This window comes from Nannospalax galili, unplaced genomic scaffold (assembly GCF_000622305.1).
Source record: "Nannospalax galili isolate Female #2095 unplaced genomic scaffold, S.galili_v1.0 scaffold329, whole genome shotgun sequence".
NCBI lineage: Eukaryota > Metazoa > Chordata > Mammalia > Rodentia > Spalacidae > Nannospalax > Nannospalax galili.
The window spans coordinates 209,298-228,806 of NW_008360321.1; the positions used below are offsets into that span (position 1 = coordinate 209,298).

General features: G+C 40.1%; 1 protein-coding gene across 4 annotated transcripts in view; it reads right to left on the reverse strand.

The window, feature by feature from the left end:
- The window catches only part of LOC103727364 (glutathione S-transferase alpha-3), a 35,222-nt gene that overhangs the window by 2,725 nt on the left and 12,988 nt on the right, over nt 1-19,509 (reverse strand). For 2 of the 4 annotated variants that reach the window (XM_008825205.3, XM_017796126.2), the window contains exons 2-5: nt 13,812-13,911; nt 6,555-6,606; nt 5,525-5,657; nt 3,574-3,715 (exon numbers count right to left, since the gene is read on the reverse strand). In XM_008825205.3, coding sequence (XP_008823427.1) covers nt 3,574-3,715; nt 5,525-5,657; nt 6,555-6,606; nt 13,812-13,898 — 414 coding nt within the window. In that variant the 5' untranslated portion in view covers nt 13,899-13,911. Of the gene's footprint in view, nt 1-3,573; nt 3,716-5,524; nt 5,658-6,554; nt 6,607-13,811; nt 13,914-19,509 lie in introns of those variants that run through there. The other 2 variants (XM_029559746.1, XM_008825206.3) reach the window with 2 other exon arrangements.

Here is a 19,509-nt window from a genome sequence, read left to right on the forward strand (position 1 = left end):
GGATAGGATAGGATAGGATAGGATAGGAAGAATAGAATAGGCTAGAATAGACCAGACTAGAATAGACTAGACTAGACTTGAAAATAGAATAAAAGAATAGGTGAAGAGCAATAAAAATGTCGACCTCAAGCCTCTACCTGCACACATCCCCCCAAAATTAATTAATTAATTAATGCCAATTTGAATAATTATCTTTGCAATGCTGACTTTCAGCACTGATATATAGAATCTGTATGCTGAGTGTGCTGGGTGAACTATACTTACATTGGCAACTTACTTTGAAATGTGAGAATGAATAATGTTTCGTTGGTGGAGAGGAACGCAGGAATGTACACATGACAGGGCCAACACCACAAGATGTTAATTCTACTATTTCAATGGAGGAATATCTATGTGGTCTTTCAACTTTTCTGGATGTATAAAAGTTACATGGAGAATTTAGAGGGGGTAATATATGATATTTGTTAAGAGAAATATATTTTAATATAATAAATACAAAGAGAAATATGAATAATTGCTTGGTAAAAGAAGAAAACACAGTGTGATTTTTTTTACATTTATTGTCAGTCTTAGCGATCTATACATACATTTATTGTGTGTTTGCATACACACATGCATGCCTGTGCATGTGTATGAGCACACATGCCATGGTGCATATGTGGCAGTCAGAAGACAACCAACTGGAGTTAGTTCTCTCCTTCTATTACGTGGGCTCCAGGAATCAAACTCAAGTCATCAGACTTGACTGTAAGCACCTTTACCCATCAAACCACCTCACCAGCTCACAACATGAAATTTATGCTGTAATATTTTTTTTTTTGGTTCTTTGTTTTGTTTTGTTATTTAAAGACAGGGTCGCTCTGTAACCCCAGGTGGCCTGGAACTCCCTATATAGACCAGGCTAGCCTCAGTCTCACAGAGATCCCCCTACTTTTGCCTCCCAAGTGCTGGGATTAAAGATGAGCTTGATCGATAAACATAGTCACAATTGGGCTTGTTGACGGTTGTGCTCATTCATTAAAGGAGTGCCAAGCAGGGTCACTGGGCCCTCACCTGAGTATCCACCCACACTTCCCAGCCAACTAGTCCAGCCTTGGAAGACAAAAGAAAAATGAGGAAGAACCCAATAGAGGGATGCTTTTGGAAGTCCTTGTTAAGAAACTCCAATGGACTCTCACATGAACATTTGAAAATTGCTCTGTTCTGACTTTTTCCTAGTTCCCAGTCTAGAACTTGTAATGCTAATTACTCTTGCCTTCCCTTCTCCTTCACATCTCCCATTCATGATTCAAGGACTTTCTTCTCCCCTTAGAGACAAGAGTTATGCAATCTGGGAGTCTTTTAGATAGACCCACTGAAGGGGTACTCCAATTGTCTCACCCTGCGTCCCTGTTCAGCATGGAAGATGCCAGAGTGGTCTGCATCCCTATTCCCTATTGGCAATCTGGGTAACCCCTTCAGAGGATGGCATGATAAGAATAGGAGGTAGGAATTGGCTAGGCAGTTAGGTTTGAAAAAAAGACCCCAAAGAAATGTAGCCAGTTGCTTGGCTAAAAGTCAAAATGTTTTTTGGCCTGTTAGCAACACACTCTGTTCCAAGGCCAAAAATGTCAAAAGTATTTGAGAGCTTGTATCTAATCCTTAAAAGATTTTAGGGTTACCTCTTCAGAGGGGGGAATGGGGGAGGGAGTGGGCATGGATTTGATCAAAACACCTTAACACCTTATATGCATGTATGAAATGCTCAATAAAGTTATTGTTAAAAAAAAAGAAGTGATTGAAGCCATTTTTCTAAGACCAAAAAAAAGTAAAAATAAAAAGGTGTGCACCACCACGCCTGGGTGATATGCTGTAATTTATACCAAATATTTATGTTCATGCAGCCCTTTGATTTCTTAGTGCAGATGACTTTTAAGTTTTAATGGTTGCAGAGCTTATCATGATGTGATGTGCCCTACACTGTCAGCACTACAAGGGCCAGGGGATGAGAATCTGAGGATCTAATTGCACTCACATTGGTACCTGCTTGCCTTGGACCTGGCACACAAGCATAATTTAACTTTTGTTGAATGAATGAATGATCAATCTAAGGCTCTACACATGGAAATTCCTTAATTCATGTCAGTATTGTTTATATTCAGTTTTGTTTCATGATTTTAATCTGCACGATTTTAAATAATTTTCATCTTGAAATAGTTAATATTTACATTAAAAGAAAAGTCTTAAGATAAGTACTATATATAAAATGATGAACTTTCATATTCTTATTTTTGTGCAACTTTCTTTGAAAATCTCAGGACAGGGCTGGAGAGATGCCTCAGCGGTTAAAAGCACTGATTGCTCTTGAAGCGGATCCAAGTTCAACTCCCAGCACCCACATGGCATCTACAAACCATCCTTAACTCCAGTTACAGGGGAATCTGATGACCTCTTCTGACTTCTGTGGCATTGCATGACATGAGTGCACTCACATACATGCAGGCAATACACTCATACACATAAACTAAAAATAATAAAATACATTTTTAAAAAAGAACATCTCAGAACAATACCTCAACTCTGGACATTTTTTAAACATTGATCCATTTCTCTTTCTGGAACTTGGTGGCAGAATATTTTCTGATGTGATGTTTCTGTTATGTTACTCTTGAGCCATGGCTCACACACCTACATAGTCCAAGTTCTAATTAGGAGCATAACGTTGTGCCATGCTGAAGATTTTAGATTGAATCCCAGTCAAATAAATTTTTCTAAAAACAGCTAACTTTAGTATAATAAGAATAATGTTTCTACATGGTCTCTATACAATATCTTGCTTATCAGGGTGCTAATTTAATATTAATGAAAGTCATTTGTAAGTGAAGATCAGTGTCCCCAAGAACACCCAGGCACTATTTTCTTCCTGTCTCTGTTAAAGACTAAATGCTTGTGACGCACCCCCGCCCCAACTCCAAATATGACACTGTATTTAGGAAGCACCTTTGAGAATGAATCTTGTGCTCTCACGAATGGCATTGGTGTTATATCTTGAGATGGAGTCTCATGTAGCCCAGGTTAGCCTCATACTCTCTATGTAGCTGAGGATGACCTTGAACTTACGTTCCTCCTGCCCCACCTCCTGAATGTTGGGATTTCAGGAATGTGCCACCACATCTGATTTTTGCAGTACTAGAGTTTGAACCCAGGGCTGTGTCCATGATAGACAAGCACTCTACCATCTGAGCTACATCCCAAGCTTCCCATTACAGTTAGGGACCCCCAAAGAGCTCCCTTGACCCATTTGCCATGTGAAGACACAGCCTGAAGTAGGGCTACCATGAACCAGGAGGCAGGCCGCACAAGAAATGAATGTAACCATGAACCAGGAGGCAGGCCGCACAAGAAATGAATCTACCAGCACCTTGATCTTATACTTTCCACCTCCAGAATTATGAGAAATAAATGTCTTAATATAAAAAGCATAAGCCATGTAGTCAATGGCATTTTTGCTCTAACAACTCTGAGGGGAAGATACTCTATTAGACTAAGATGTCCTCTGAGCTCTTAGTCCTGGGTGACTCAGCCTTCACTTACCTTTTCAAAGACAGGAAGATAAAGTTTTCTTGCTTTCTTTTTGATCTGGGCAAGGCTTGCATCTTTCTCCCCAAGTGGAAGGAATGGGTAATGGATAATCATTTCATTCAAATCTGATATACCTTCTGTATACATGTCAATCCTGAAAGAAAAGAAAACTGTCAAATACTTCTGCCGTGCCTCATATTGTTGTTTAAAAACCTAAGAGAATAGCGTATCAAATAGTGGCAAAATAAACTACCCTCAGTGGGGGCCTCTGACTTTTACTTATAGGTTTGCTTCATTTCTTAGTGTACAGGGGAGATAAACTATGTGAAACTGTGTTATTCACATGACTAAATACAGGTAGAAAGAGCACCAGCAGTCCCACCAGGAGCCCATACTGAGAGAACTTGGAGTTTGTTACCACTGACCCTATGAATAATAGGGTTTGTTCTATCTGCTGTGGCTTCTCCTGCACCACACAGAGACTCCTTTGGCTTAAGCTCTGCCTGTTAAGGATGCTCAAGGCAGAGTCCCTAGCACAGTTGCTGAGGCATGCCACTGGTCCTCTCTAATCCTATTACATAATTAGGGACATTTTCATTCCCAGGGTTGTGAGTGCTCCCCATTCTTTCCCATAAAAATGGTTTCACAGCCCTTCACTGTTGTCCAGTTCTACCCATGTTTGCATTTCTTGAGTCCCCACCTAAAATAGCCCCTTACTAGGCACAATTCTTTATGTTTACAACAAGTACATATTACAGGAAACATTGAATGAAATTTGAAATGATCTTTCTAAACCATTCTAAAAAATAATCACTTTATTCATATATATTCACAACCATAATTGTTACCCAACTATACTATTCAGTGCTTTCTAGTATATCACTGAATTCTGCAAATAACAGCATTCTCCAATCCCAGAACACTTTCCACATTGGGTAATAATAACCCCTCCCACCAACTCCATAAAGCTTCTAATTTGCTTTCTGTCTCTATGTATTTTGAGTCTTCTGGGTATTTTATACAAAAGAAAACACACATTTTCTTTTGGGGGTCATTTGCCATTTGGGGTCTATTATGTAACTTGTCAAGGTTCACTGAGGTTGTAGCATGCACCCCTCTGTGTAGCAAATACCCTGCAATGTGTGATTACAGAATGTTTTCCTCATCCATTCACCTGTTGGACATTTGACTTACTCACACTTTTCACTAGTTATGGACAATGCAGCTATGATCACTTTTATATATGTATAACCAAGGATGCATACTCATTTCTCATAGACGCATTCCTCATAGAAGTGCTGGGTCATTAGTAACTCTATATTTAATTTTTTAAGAAACTGCTTACAATTCCATGTAAGAACTTATTTTCAACAAGCAATTCCATCACAAGAAGGAAGGACCTCATCCTCAGCTGTGGTGTTACTGAATCAGCTTGTCTTTAGTTCTATGTGAAGTAGTTCTGGTAACACTAGCCTCTTAGAACCAAGCTCTAACAATCCTCATCAAGTTGATGATATATATAAAGTTAGATGGCAACTTAGGTGCCTCCCACCATCTTACAATTTCTGGAACTTAAGAATAAGGTCCTTTGGTTCCTTCTCTTTGCTTTCATCTTGAGATATTCTAATGAGTCCCCTTGTCCTAAGACAACACTACAGCCTTGCCTCTAAAGACTAAACAAATGGAAATAGGATTCCACCATCTCCTGAGTTATAGTTTCTTAGTGTTTTCAAACCTCTATCACTGTGCTGCATCCATGAGCGGCACCCTGCTCTATAATCCCAGTACTCTAAGTGGAGCCAAGTTCCCTCTTCCCCCTCCACAGGACATTCCCATATTGACATCAGTGGAAATGCCCAGCAGGAAGCTCTTCATGATCTCCCTACCATGGCTATGCTGACTCAACATGTAACTTAAGTCTTTCTAATGTTACCTATTCATAAGTACAATAAATTTATCATACAGGGCTCTCTCCTTCATGTCCTTCCCGTAGAGGTTGTATTTGGAGGCAATGTAGTTCAGAATGGCTCTGGTCTGCGCCAGCTTCATCCCGTCAATCTCCACCATGGGCACCTGCCAGAACATCAGATCCCCATCTTTTGGAAGAAGGAAGAAAAAGGAAAATGAAATGCCTGTAGTTCAGATACATCAAAAATGAGTTCATTAAAATAACCAATGATAGAAGAGGAAAAATATTGCTTGGCAGTCTTTCACATAAAATAGCGTTTTATTTTTTCTTCTTATTCCTTCTTTTCTTTACCATTTTTCTTTTCCTTTTAGCTTGATGTTTAACATTGATGTTTGCCCCTATCCAGATATACTCTTGGTTCCTGTATTTTTTAATTTACTGCATTTTCATAGATATTTTAGAAGTTAAGGAGGACATAACAAAGCAATCACCTGATGTCGTTCAACATAAAATGTTCCTTATTTCAAGGTCAGTTCACAGAGAGGGATGTCCATGTAGGGCCTCTGTATGTTGCCCCACTCATACCCTGGGACAATGTGTGCCAGGCTCTTTGTCCCTATTCACAACTCTGCCCTTTCTCTTCCTCCTTACACTTTCACCTAGACTTTCAAATAATTCAACACTGTCTCCTCATCAACCTACACTATTACTGAGTAATCACTTTTAAACGCCTGTTAGAGAATGCAGCTCAAGTGCTGGATCTACTTTTCTTCCTGACCCTGCATATGCTTGGATGAAGGGTACTGTGGAGTCCTGAGCTGGCTACAGTTAATTAATTCTGGTGCAGAAAGCATGAAAAGGCAGAGAAAAGTATCCCCAGGATGCCTTAGTAAATACTGAGAGAGATCTAGCCCCTTTAAGTCTTGAGAGAATTCCCAGATCTGCTCAAAGAGCCCTACCCTGTACAGTTTACCACTCAGCCTCAACACCATCCTGTGAACACCCTACAATGTACAGCTAGAATCCATTATTTAAACATACTGCTAAGAACGATGCTCAGAGGCACATAGATATTAATTCTTACCATTTTTTAATTTTATCAAGTCATGTTGAGTTTTAATATATTTTTCTTCAAACTGGAAAGCAAAAACAGTACAAGAGTTCTTGTTAAAATCATACCACTGCATGTTAGCCTTTTCAACATGATGTCTCCTGTGTATACAAAGTAGGAGAAAAAGGTTTTAGTTTGATAGGGACACTGATAAGCTGATCTCTACCATGCAGAAGTCTATATTAGTTCTATCTGAGAAATGTCAGAGGAACATCACATACCTGCTCATTGTAGGTCACCTCTACCATGACCATACCTACCTCCATGACTAGGTCATGGCTGTGGAGGAATTCCATTAGAGGGCAGAGGCTGAGAATATCTTACTGCCTATATCTGAGGAAAGCCTGTGTCTCCAAGTGAGGTGAGAACAGAACCTTCTGTGTCTCCACCATGGGATAGTTCATGGACTAATAGACATCAAACTTTCTGCCACCAAGGGGCCTCTGCTTTAATTGACACCACTCCATTCTCCAGGGGCTGAAATGGTCCTGGTGGTTATACAGCTTTAATACTTAGAGCAATTGGTATATAATTGTTTCCTCTGGAAAAGATGAAACATGCTGCAATAGAATTCAAATTTAAGGACAAAATCAAAGAGTTATGACCTAATATTTTTCTTTGAAAATAAAACTACCTTTGAAATAAACTACCTTTGGCTTTTGATATGACTGTGTGAGTTGAAATGGTATTTTCAGAAGATGACATTGACTTTGGATACATGACTATACTTCTTTATGTCGCAGTAGCCTAATACGTACTTATAATACCTATGTTTTAAGTTGGTATAGGAAGTAAGTCAGTATACATGTATAAACTTAGGAAAGTTCCAGGTGTCTACTAAATGTTCAATAAATTGAAAGGTAGTTGCTACTTCATCACATAATGCTCTATTTTTTTTCTCTAAATCATCTAATATTAATGAAAATGTAGCTTAGTCTTGATCTTCACTAAGTGATTTAAATGTCTTGAGGCAAAGTCACATCGGGAATGGCAGCCAGTAGCAGAAATGTCTCTATCCGAACAGAAGTTCTGTGTGGTCACCCTTAGTGGAATGCAAAGATGAAAATCAGTTTTACATAATACACATTATTTAGTAGGCTGACTCTCTATCCAACCAAAAGTTCATGGAGACAGCCATCAAGAAATTTGGGCTTTGATGCTCATATATTTTGGTTTCAACTTAGGCTTTGTCTCATACAAGCTATGGGATCTGGGCACAGTCATTGCATCATCAAGCCTTCAGCTGCTCATCTTTAAAATAGGGGCAGAGGATTTCCCTTAGAAGACTACTGTAATGTTTCCAAAATGCAGTATACAGGGCCAGACCCAGATAAGCCAAGTAATAAGCAATACTGGTGACTGGAATAGCTATGATACTTTTATGGAGTTCTTTATGGTGAAAAGTTACAATTTGGAGGTTTTCTAGCATGCTCTACGGAACATTATTTTGTAATCTACATAATCACATATATCACATACAGAGACACTACAGGGCTGTGTGCCATTAGTTTGCCAGTGTTCATTGAGGAAAAACAAAAAGGACATGGTGGTCATAGCAAGAAGATGGCTGAAGTGGGATGGGGTTGGCTCGTGATGTTGATGGTGAGGGTGACAGTGAGGGTGTGGCTGTAATTATCAGCCATTTGGCATCAAGAACCCAGAAGGTCTAGCACAGATCTTCAGGTAATCCTGGCCAACATTCTCTTCTATCACCCTGGGATGGAGAACAGGAAGTCTTAGGCTGTTAACATGGCTTGTATATTTTTCCACTTACTTAATTTGTTCCTTGACAGTTTCACATATGTATGTAATGCATACTGATCCTCTCGTCCCCTACCCTCTCCTATCTCCCTACTACCCCTGTCTACCCCTGCAAACCTGCCGCTCCTTGAAAATCTCTTGGTCACATCTATTCGTTTTGTTTTATGATCCATTGAGTTTATCCAGGGCCAACTATGTGACCATGGGTCTGGAGTTATCCACTGGAGCCTGGGTGGGCTCAACAATTGGTATAAAGCTGAAGATAGTGACTCCTCATCTCCCAGAGTCGAACAATAACCAATAGTATGACAATAAAGTGTAGGGCTCCATGACTCTCTCCTCTTTCTATGATTGACTGCTGACAGAAAGGTCTTTATGCTGCCCACAGGCTTAGAACATACTCCTGAACCACAGGGCTGGCATCTAGACTGTGATGAAAACAGATTATTCATTTATAAAAGGAAAACAACCTCTGATGGCACTGTAGTCTTTGTTTATCATGTGTTTGTTTCTTCATGAAATTGAGAAAGGATCAGGCCAAAGTCTATGCATTCATGAAGCAGTAGAGAACACACAATTCCAAGAGTTAGATAAACTCAATGTTATGAGAATGAAAGAAGGGCACTAGAAGTTACCCTAAAGGGATAGAGCCTCGCTCTTTAACCTCTTCTATTTCTATATGGCAGGCAAGATCTCCTGAGAGTATCCAGGACTTTCAAGAAACCCTCACACAATTGCTGCACCCTTCTGGTCTGTATGGAGAACTGTTTCTTCCTAAGACATCTCTAGAGGGTGGCACTCATAGTCCAAAGATCCTTAACAGATTCCTGCTCAAGCAATAGGAATCCTTTCAAACATCTTTTTTATTGAGCTTTTTAAAGTCATACTCCTCCTTACCCAGCAGCAATCAGTCTCAAATAGTTCTCAATCTAGTGCTGACCTGCCACCTATTTCTCACCTCCCCTTTGGGCCCTTCTTTAATTGAGCTGCTGACATGCACTCGGCCTTTGATGCCACTGCTGCAGCAGGCACACATGAGCAAGACTCCAGTGTCCTGGAAGCCTACACCTCCTTATGTTCATGAACAAGCCCTGGCTCTTACAATCTTTCTGCCTCCTTCCTCTTCTGCAATAGTTCCTGAGTTGTGGGTAGGTGAGGTTCCATATAGGAGTCCCATCCTACAGTCTACAGTCTCTTATTCTCCAAAACTTGGTCAGTTGAGACGTTCTGTGTATATCACACTCTGATGTACATGGAAGCCTCACTGGTGAGAGTTAAGGTGTGTATTATCCCTCTCTCTACCCCTTATTCCTCTATGTTCCATGAGCCTTGGTTGTAGAGATTCTACTACAGATGTGTCACCTAGTACTGGGCATCTCCCAAGTGTATGTTCTCTGTACCTGACCAGATGTGCAACTCTGTAGTAGCCTCCATCTATTGCAAAAAGAAGCTTCTTTGATGAGTGCTGTATGGCATGTTTGTCACTCTAAGGGAGGTCTCTTCTGTCTTACACTGCATTCCCTTCCAAGCAGTTCCAGAGTCCTGGCTGAGCTTGTCTGTCTGTCTGATCCAGAGACTGGGAATTTGGCAGTGAGGGGACTGCCTGGGTGAGGACTTAGAGGTCTATGGTAGGGTGATTGGTTCATCTGATTTAGGAAGTTAGTCCTGGGATTTGGGATTAAGGAATTAGAGCCAGCCTGTGAGAGAGGCTGGTAAGGGACAGAGTGTGGGTGGATGAGAGAAATGTGGTAGGGAGGCAATGAGCTTGATCTGACTTACCAGAGTCCTGGCTGAGCAGGTCTGTCTGCCTGATCTGGAGGCTTGGAATTTAGCGGTGAGAGGACTGCCTGGGTGAGGGCTTAGGGATCTAAGGTAGGGTGATTGGTTAATCTGGTTTGGGAAGGTAGTCCTGGTATTTGGGGTTAAGGAATTAGAGCCAGCCTGTGAGAGAGGCCTACAGGGTCAGGGATGAGAGGAATAAGGTAGCTAGAGCCTGTGGAGAATCCCTTTCAAATATTTGATCACAGCCTAGATACCTATGCTGCTCATCACAAAGACTCTGTCTGCCTTTTTCAACCCATATTCTTAGGACCTAGCACAGAACTGGCACTTAATAGGTGATGTAGAAAATAACTGCTGAATGAACGTGTCTATGGTTAACAGGTAGTTATGATCCCTTCTACCTATCTCTCATTTATGCTGTAATGGTGGTTTGAATGAGAATGTCCCCCATAGGCTTCAAGTATTTGGACATTTTGTCCCCAGCTGGTGGTGATTTTGGGGGAGGTTTTAGGAGGTGCACCCTTGCTGGAGGAGGGCTTTAAGAGTTCTTAAGCCCTGCTGAATTTCCTATCGCTCTCTGCTTCCTGTGCCTGCTTGAAGATGTGATCTCTCGGCTTTCTGCTCCAGCCACCTTTGCCGCCATGCCTCCCCTGCCATTAAGGACTCTTGCCCCTCTGGAACCATAAGCCAAATAATTTGTTCCTTCTACACGTTGCCTTGGTCATAGTGTCTTACCACAACAACAGAAAAGTAACTAATACAACTGTACTTTTTCACTGTAATTGCATTCTTTCACAAACATTGTACATTTTAATACTTTTGTTATGGAAATTTGTGAAATATATAAATATACAGAAAAGTACAATGCTGTTCTTTCCATCCACATATACTTTCAATCATCATCCCAAGCCAGCAGGCTTTTATTACATGCCCCACCTTTCTCCTTTTGTGATAACTTGAAAGAGTTCCAACAACCAACGGTGCACTGTCATAGTTACCATTACAATGCCTTAGTCAAACATGTACTACATCCCACACAAAGATCATCCCATTCGATGACAGTAATGCAGAATATTCCTATAGCTTAGTGAACAGACAGTCAAACAAGAGAAGAGAATAGAGAACTGCAGAAAAGAATCACCAAGAAGAGTCATGGAGAAGGGTGTAGTAGAGCGTCTGCAGACCTTTAACAAGCTCCAAATAACTTTGAAACACGAACTTCAACATGGAAAACTTTCATTAATAAATGGAAAAAAATATTCAAACCAAGAAATCCATCTCAGACACATCTCTGAAAAGAGTAGCATGTTCTCAAGGCTAGCCTTGAGCAGATCCCTCAGTAGTGGTTCCAAAAGAAGATGTCGTTTTCATAGGAGATGATGGATCCATGCTTGTTACTGTTCCAAAGATCTTCCAGTGGGACAAGATGTGGAGGTGGAAGACAGTAACATTGAAGAGGAAGACCCTGTGCAGGCCCAAACTAATGTGCATCTCAGTTCTTACTTTTTAGTAAAAATGTAAAACAAATAAATAAATTTAAAAGTTTATAGAATGAAAATGAAATAAAATATTATTTTATAGCTATACAATATACTTGTGTGTTTAAAATTTTTATTTTTATTTTTAACTATGTGTATATGGCGGTATATGCACGTGAGTGCAGGTGCTTGCAGAAGCCATTAAGTGTCAGATCCCCCACGAGCTTGAGTTACAGGCAATTGCGAGCTGCCCAAAAAAGTGGCTGGGAATTGAACTCAGGTCCTCTGGAAGAGCAGTACATGCTCTTAACTGCTAAGCTACCTCTCCAGTCCAATAACATATTTGTGTTTTAAGTGTTACTTTAAAAAATTAAAATCCTAGCTGGGTGTGGTGGCGCACACTTTTAATCCCAGCACTCGGGAAGCAGAGGCAGGAGGATCTCTGTGAGTTCGAGGCCAGCCTGGTCTCCATGGTGAATCCAGGACAGCTGGGGCTACAGGGAGACCCTGTCTCAAAAAGACCAAAAAAAAATTAAAATCTTTTTTAAAACTAAAAGTTTATATCCAGGCACAGTGGCACACACCTTTAATTCCAGCACTCAGGAGGCAAAGGCAGGCAGATCTCTATGAGATCAAGGCCAGCCTGGTCTGCATAGCGAGTTCCAGGCCAGCTGGGGCTACATGGAGACCCTGTCTCAAAAAGACCAAAAATAAATAAATAAATAAAAGCATATAAAGAGCTGTAGCAAGTTAGGGATAATTTTTAAAGGAGAAAATCTTTATATAAATTTAGTATAGCCTGTAGTATAGTATGTGGACAGTCAGTTTTCTGTTATTACAGAAAATATCTGATCTTAGATAACCACCTTTAAAAAGAAGAAAAGGTTTACTTTGGCTTATGGCTTCAGAAATTTCAGTCCATGACCAGTAGCTTCATTGTTTTGGGGCCTATGGTAAGGCAGAAAGAACATCATAGTGGGATGTGCATGGTGGGACAAACTGCTCACCTCATAGGTGTCAGGATACAGAAGGACAGAAAGGGGTTGAGGTCCCAATATCCCCTTCAAGAGCACATCCCTAATGACAATTTTCTCCAACTAGGCTCTACCCCTTAAAGGTTCCACCACCTCACCATAGTACCACAGACTGGAAACCAAGCTTTTAACACAGAGAGCACATTTCAGACCCAAACTATAGCAGAGTTGATGTCCTAGGCTTCACATCCACTCACCATTCACTGATAACTCACTCAGAGGAATTTGACTATTAAGCCCTGTGCATGGTAAGTGCCTTATATAGATGTATCTTTTCTTATCTTTTTATAATATAGCTTTACTGTTCCTTTTCTATGTTTAGATATATTTAGATATATACTGTTTTAACAACTACCTACAGTATTCAGTACTGTAGTATAGTAGCTTGCTATGTAACTTTGTAGCCTAGGAACACAGGCTATAGTATATAGACTTGGTGTGTAGTAGACTATAACCTCAAGTTTTATCTAAGTATACCCCATGATGTTTGCACAGTGAAACTGATGCGTGAACTCTGGTGAGATGGCTCAGTAGGTAAAGGTGCTTGCCGCCAAGCCTAATGACGAGTTCTGTCTGTGGAACCGTCATGGTGGAAGGAGAGAAGGCACTCTTACATGTTATCCTCTAGTTACCACACACACCCTGTGGCATGTGCACATACAGACACACACACACTAAATATATAGATTAATAAATGTATAAAATTATAAAAAAGAAATTGACAAATGATATATTTTTCAGAACATACCCCTACTATTAATAAACACATTACTGTATTTCATACTTCAATAATTTGAGTTGCTTCTCTAAAACATGGGAATTATGTGATAATAACTAGAATATATGATTGCAACAAAAACAATAATTTAATAGCAAAAATACAGTATTCACATTTTAATTGCTGTCTAAATGACGCAAGTTATTTTTAGTTTGTTTAAATCCAAGTAAATTCTATAAATTGGTCATGTTTCTTACATTTATTCTAGTGCTTATGGTCCTTGATGTAAAGAAAGATTTAACAACACCATAGGTCATATCTACAAATCTCTTAATAACTATATCAAGCCATAACATTTAATAAATCATTCAGTAAGAAGTATCACCTGGTTATATGAGAAAAGTATGTGATTCAGTCCATTTAAGTCCAACTTAAGGTGGCTGAACTTGAAACTCACCTCTACTCCAACTGCAGCCAAGAGCCAGCGGACAGACTCCATCCTGCCTCGTGAACTGAAGTAGTGAAGGATGGGCTTACTCGCCATGACAGCAGGCTCTCTAAACATGAATGCATAAAACAGACCTTATTTAAAATGTTACTTTTTTGAGGCTGAAGAGATGGCTCAGCAGTTAAGGGCACTGGCTGCTCTTGCAGAGGACCTGGGTTTGAATTCCAGCACCAACATGGCAGCTAACAACCATCCATAACTCCAGCTCCAGAGGAATTCAGCGCCCTCTTCTGACCTCCACGGGCATTACACAACACAGGTACATGTACATACATGCAGGCAATATACTCATATTCACAAAATAAAAAATCATATACAATTTTTTTATTTTTTAGAAGCAGCATTTCATTACAGCTTTAACATACTCAATAACAGTTTCCAGAGTAAAGATACATCTCTTTCAAAAGTGGTTATAAAATTTTTAGATTCCCTGTTGAATTAATACAATATACAATATTGAATTCAGTATAAGCCCTGTAAGACATAAAATTGAATGAGTTTTTAACCTTTAAAAAAGATCTCCATTTCATTTTAAAATATAGTTTCTTACAGACTCATCGCTTTTACTAATAACACTGAGATGTTGGCACATGCACTTCTAATCTGTATATATCTGATTATTACTAGTCATAATTGGTTGCACTCAGATCCTTGGCATGTATGTATGTCTATAAAGTTTGTGTTATTTAATGATGGATGGTTAATAACACCAGCTACATAGAAGTATCCTCCTTCCTTATGGCAGGGTTGGAGTAGTTCCTGGGTCCTTGGTCCAAACTGTTACCCATTAGCAATCACCTTTAGAACTGCACCAAATCAGTCTCAGATCCTCCATGGTTAAAATAGTGTTCTTGGCAGGCTAAATGACAGTGTGTAGTCATCCTGTGTGGAAATTAGTGGGAAAAAATGCAAAGAACAAAAATTTATTGAAAATCTCTTAATGCTCCCAGTTTCTTTTGACAAATTCTGCCTTTATTGTTCATGACAGATCCATAAAGTGGCTATCTCTACTTTTCAGTTAATGAAACTGAATGTCAGAGAGTTAAGCTCAATGTCTATAGCCACTCTAAAACCAATGATAGACATGAAAAAATCACAGTGGGGACTAGAAACAAGGAGGGTTTGTAACATGGAGAGGTGAAGGCCCTGGGAGCTTGTCAGAGCCTGGAAGTCAGGGGACGTGCCTGACAACAAGGACCAAAAAGCAGCAGAGTTGCTGTTCAGCCATTTGGCTGTTAGGCTACATTTGATCAAAAACAAAAGTGAGGACTCCAGAATTGCTCAGTTGTAGCTCAGGGGATTCAAATTCATTCCACAAGGGCTGCTAACCCTTGCTCCTTCAGTCTCTGTGCCCCACTGTCGGGAGTTATTAATCCATTATGTACATAAGCTGTGGCAGGCTTGTTTACTGAGTTTGTGTTTTGCACACCAGTACCTAATCTGCCAAGTCAGGAGGATTGTGTTTATATGGTGGAGCTCACAAAACAAGTATCTGACCGCTCCTTGACCCTCAGATACAGGTGGGAAAAACAGCTGTTGAAACTAATTGAGTTCTTCTGTATAAAAAGGCTGAGCTGAACTAAACCGGGGCTGCAGTCTCTACTGACAGTCCTCCCAAGTATCTTTTCTGTCTCTTGTTTTTTCTTTCAATCCTCACTCCCCCTTTCAGGTACTGTCCATCTTGGTTGGCTGGCCCCAGCACCCCACCTCTACTGTTTGTAAGTCCTTGTATAATTGAGTAAAAAGGATATTGCTAACTTTAGATTACAGTATATAAAAGGGACCCAACCTTTAATGTCAGTCAATACTGGGTATTCTCACAAATTTGTCTTCATTTTACCCTTAAAAAAATCTAAACGAACTTGTTGTAGTAGTTTTATTTTATAGTTATAGAGTGTTTTCTACAGTAGCTTACCCAAATGAGATGCTATTCCAGAGGTTCAAGCTCACTTCTATTCAAAATCAAAGTCTGAGTCTTACCTTTATATGTCAGTGTTTTTCAAAATATGTATAGCAACCCTTCAGTTGACTGTGAAATTTACCAATTTATGTATGTGGTACGTGTGTGTGTGCACGCGTGCACGCGCACATGCGTGCACATGCATATGCTATGGCATGCATGTGGAGTCATAGGATAAACCTGGATGTTGGTCCTTGCCTTCTATCTTCTTGATATTGTTTATCTTGTCTATTGCTGCATGTACCAGTCTAGCTGATCTGTGACCTTCTGAAGATTCTCCTCTATCAGTCTCCCATCTCCTGGTAGAGGAGAACTGGGCCTACAGACTCTTTGTTTTCTGTACTGTGATAAACACCATGACCAGAAGCAACTTGGGGAGGAAAGGGTCTATTTCACCGTATAGAGACCAGAGAGGAATACTGCTTACTGGCTTGCTCTCAGGCTCAAGTTGAGCTTCCTTTCCTAGACAGCTCAGGCCCACAGTTGACTGGCCCCTCCCATATCAAATAGCACTGAAGAAAATGCCCCTCAGACATGCCCACAGCCCAATCTGAAGGAGGAAATTCTTCAGTTGAGGTTTCCTCTTCCCAGGTGCATCCAGGTGATCACCAAAATTAGTCATCACCCTCGTGTTCTACTGGATCCAGCTTTTATGTGGGTTCTAGGGATCTGTACCCAGATCTTGAGGCTTGTATGGCAAGTGCTTTACCTATTGAGTCATTTCTGCACCAGTGTTTTTTTTTTAATGAAATAGAAAAGGATAGGAAACAACAGATGCAATAAAGCAAACATTTGATGTGCCTTTAGCTTCAGTTATATGCACACTGCATGCATATGTGCACATGTGCATGGTCACTTAGTTATTTTAACTGGTTATATATATAGACTAAGCCCAGTCAAGGAAGTTTGATAGCCTTTGCTATCTCAGGCTGCTTGGGAAGTAGAACACAAATCAGAGCATGAAAACTGAAGGTTACTGGGATGGGCATGGCTAATGGGATCATGAATGTAAATCGAAGCATAAAAGAGGCATTGAAAATAGGAGTCCTAAAGCTAAGACTTATGGATAACACATTTTTCTCTTCAAATCTGAAGCTCTTTCATAAAAAGTATTAAGTTGAGATTTGTATTTAACAGATCTGGATTTAAATATGTATATGGCATGATATGGATTTAACAGCTCTCTATGCATAGCATATAAATCTATATATAACATGTGATATATAACATACATGTATGTGACATGAAAGCAGAAGGGGACTACTTGGGAGGTCCTAGGGAGGTGGAAAGAGAACAGTTGAGGGGGCAGGTAAGTGTAATGAGGGGCAAATATAAGCAAAATACAAAGACATACATATATATATGCAAGTCTCCTAATGAAACTCATTATTTTGTTTGCCAACTAAAAGTTAAAGGGTATTTTATTTTAAAAGGTTATTCTCACAAAGTTTTTTTTAGTTACAAGCAATAATATATTGCCTTTAACTATATATTTCTGAAAAAAATATATATAACTTTAATTTTAGAGATCCAAATGTTTTAAATATACACATTTAAAAATGTTGAACTTGGGGCTGGAGAGATGGCTCAGTGGTCAAGACTCAGCCTCGATTCCCAGCACCTCTATGGTAGCTAACAACCATCATTGGTAACTCCTGTTCCAGGGGATCCAACGCCTTCTTGTGACCTCCATGAGCATTGCCCAACACGGGTGTACTTACACACATGCAGGCAATACACTCATATACATAAAATAAAAATAATAAAATATGTTTTAATGTAGAACTCAAAAAATCTAACCTTAATAAAATAAAAAATTCTTTGCAAACCTAAATTCACTCATTATTGTAGAGTGTGTATATGTTACCTTCTTATCAGGGAAATGGGGACAATATTTAGCAGAGGGAACATTGCTTGAAGTGCAGATAACTGTTCAGGACACAGAGCCAAGGGATGCAAATCCTTACACTACCTACGGCTCAGGTATCCCTGAATGAGGATCATGTTATAAAGGGAAATGAATTTTAATCTGACATAAAATGCCCTTCTTTGTAACTTTGTTTCTGAAAATAGGGTTTCCAAAGGCCAGGTCAAAACTAGGATAAAGGTTACCATCAGGTTTTGTTGGGTCAACAAAAATTGAGACCAAGGGAGAGGAATGATTTGCTGTGGGTGTAACAGTCACTCCTCATTCCAGGTAGGAAGGAATACCTGCCTCTCCACAACCATCCTGGAAACAGCCCCTGGCATCCCATTTACACAAGATTGCATTAAGTTCAGAGAGAAACAACTAGCCCATTGCTCTCACACTGAGCACCAGGCTCTCCACTCCCCCCTGCGCTCCAGTCTACTCTCCGAGGACCTCTTCCATGTTTTTCCAGTCAGGGTTCTTCAGCCAAATAAGGGCTCGTAGGGGAAGAAGCAAAGGGAGCATCTAATTCATGACTACCTTTCTGTAAGTAGCTTTCCATGGGCTTGGTAGGAAGACCTTATAAATGTCCACTGTTGTACCTCAACAACTTAATACCACTGAATGAACTGAAGAATAAAAGAACTATATTTTCCTCATTAAGAAAGCAGGGCTTGGGGCTGGAGAGATGGCTCAGTGGTTAAGCACACTGGTTGTTCTTGCAGAAGACCTGGGTTCAAATCCCAGCACCCAGATGGCAGCTAACAACTTTCCGTAACTCCAGTCCCAGGGGAGCTGATAGCCTCTTCTGACCTCCACCGGCATTGTACAACACGGGTGCACTTACCTACATGCAGGCAATACATGTAAACACATAAAATAAAAATAATAAATAAAATTTTTTAATTGTTTTCTGACCTCCACACAAACCTCATGGCATGAATGTGCTTCCCCAATAAGTAAATAAAATGTAAAAAATGTTATTACTTGTAGAGGACCCCAGGTCAGTTCCCAGTACCCATAAGGTGACTAACAACCATCTGAAACTCCAGTTCCAGGGGATCCAATGCCCTCTTCTGGAAATAAATCAAAAAGATTTACTGGGTTTGGGGAATACAACTCAATGGTAGGACACTTGCGTACCACCTGAGGCCCTAGATTCAATTTCTAGCACCATAAAAAAAGTGTGTGTGAGGGGGGGCTAGTTCTGAAAGAAATATAATCTATGACATTATGCCTCTGTGATATCTTAAAAACACTGGAGTCAAAAGTGTTATATTCCCAGCAGCAGAAGGGAGACTTACAAAAAATCACAACTCCTTCCATTTAGTGTTTAGTCTCTACATATAAATGTTCCCTTCCATAAGTAGTTATAATTTACTTTTGAGGTTGTTGAGTAGTTACAATGAAATAAGGTACATAACATTGATAACTGGACTTACTAAAGGATATTCACAGCTGCCCAGGTCTGGAGAGATGAGCACACGTACGAACGCATTGGTAGCCCACATGAGCCAGAACAGAGCGAACCACCTCTCCCTGTGTCACTGGAGCAGCAGTTCAGCATTGTTAAATATTGAGTATTAGTAAGTGGTAATAAAAATATTAGCTCTGCCAGGCATGGTGGCGCACGCCTTTAAACCTAGCACTTGAAAAGCAGAAGTGGTGGATCTCTATGAGATCAAGGCTAGCCTGGTCTCCAGCTGTGGCTACAGGGAGATCCTGTTTCAAAAAGACAAAAATACACACACACACACACACACACACACACACACACA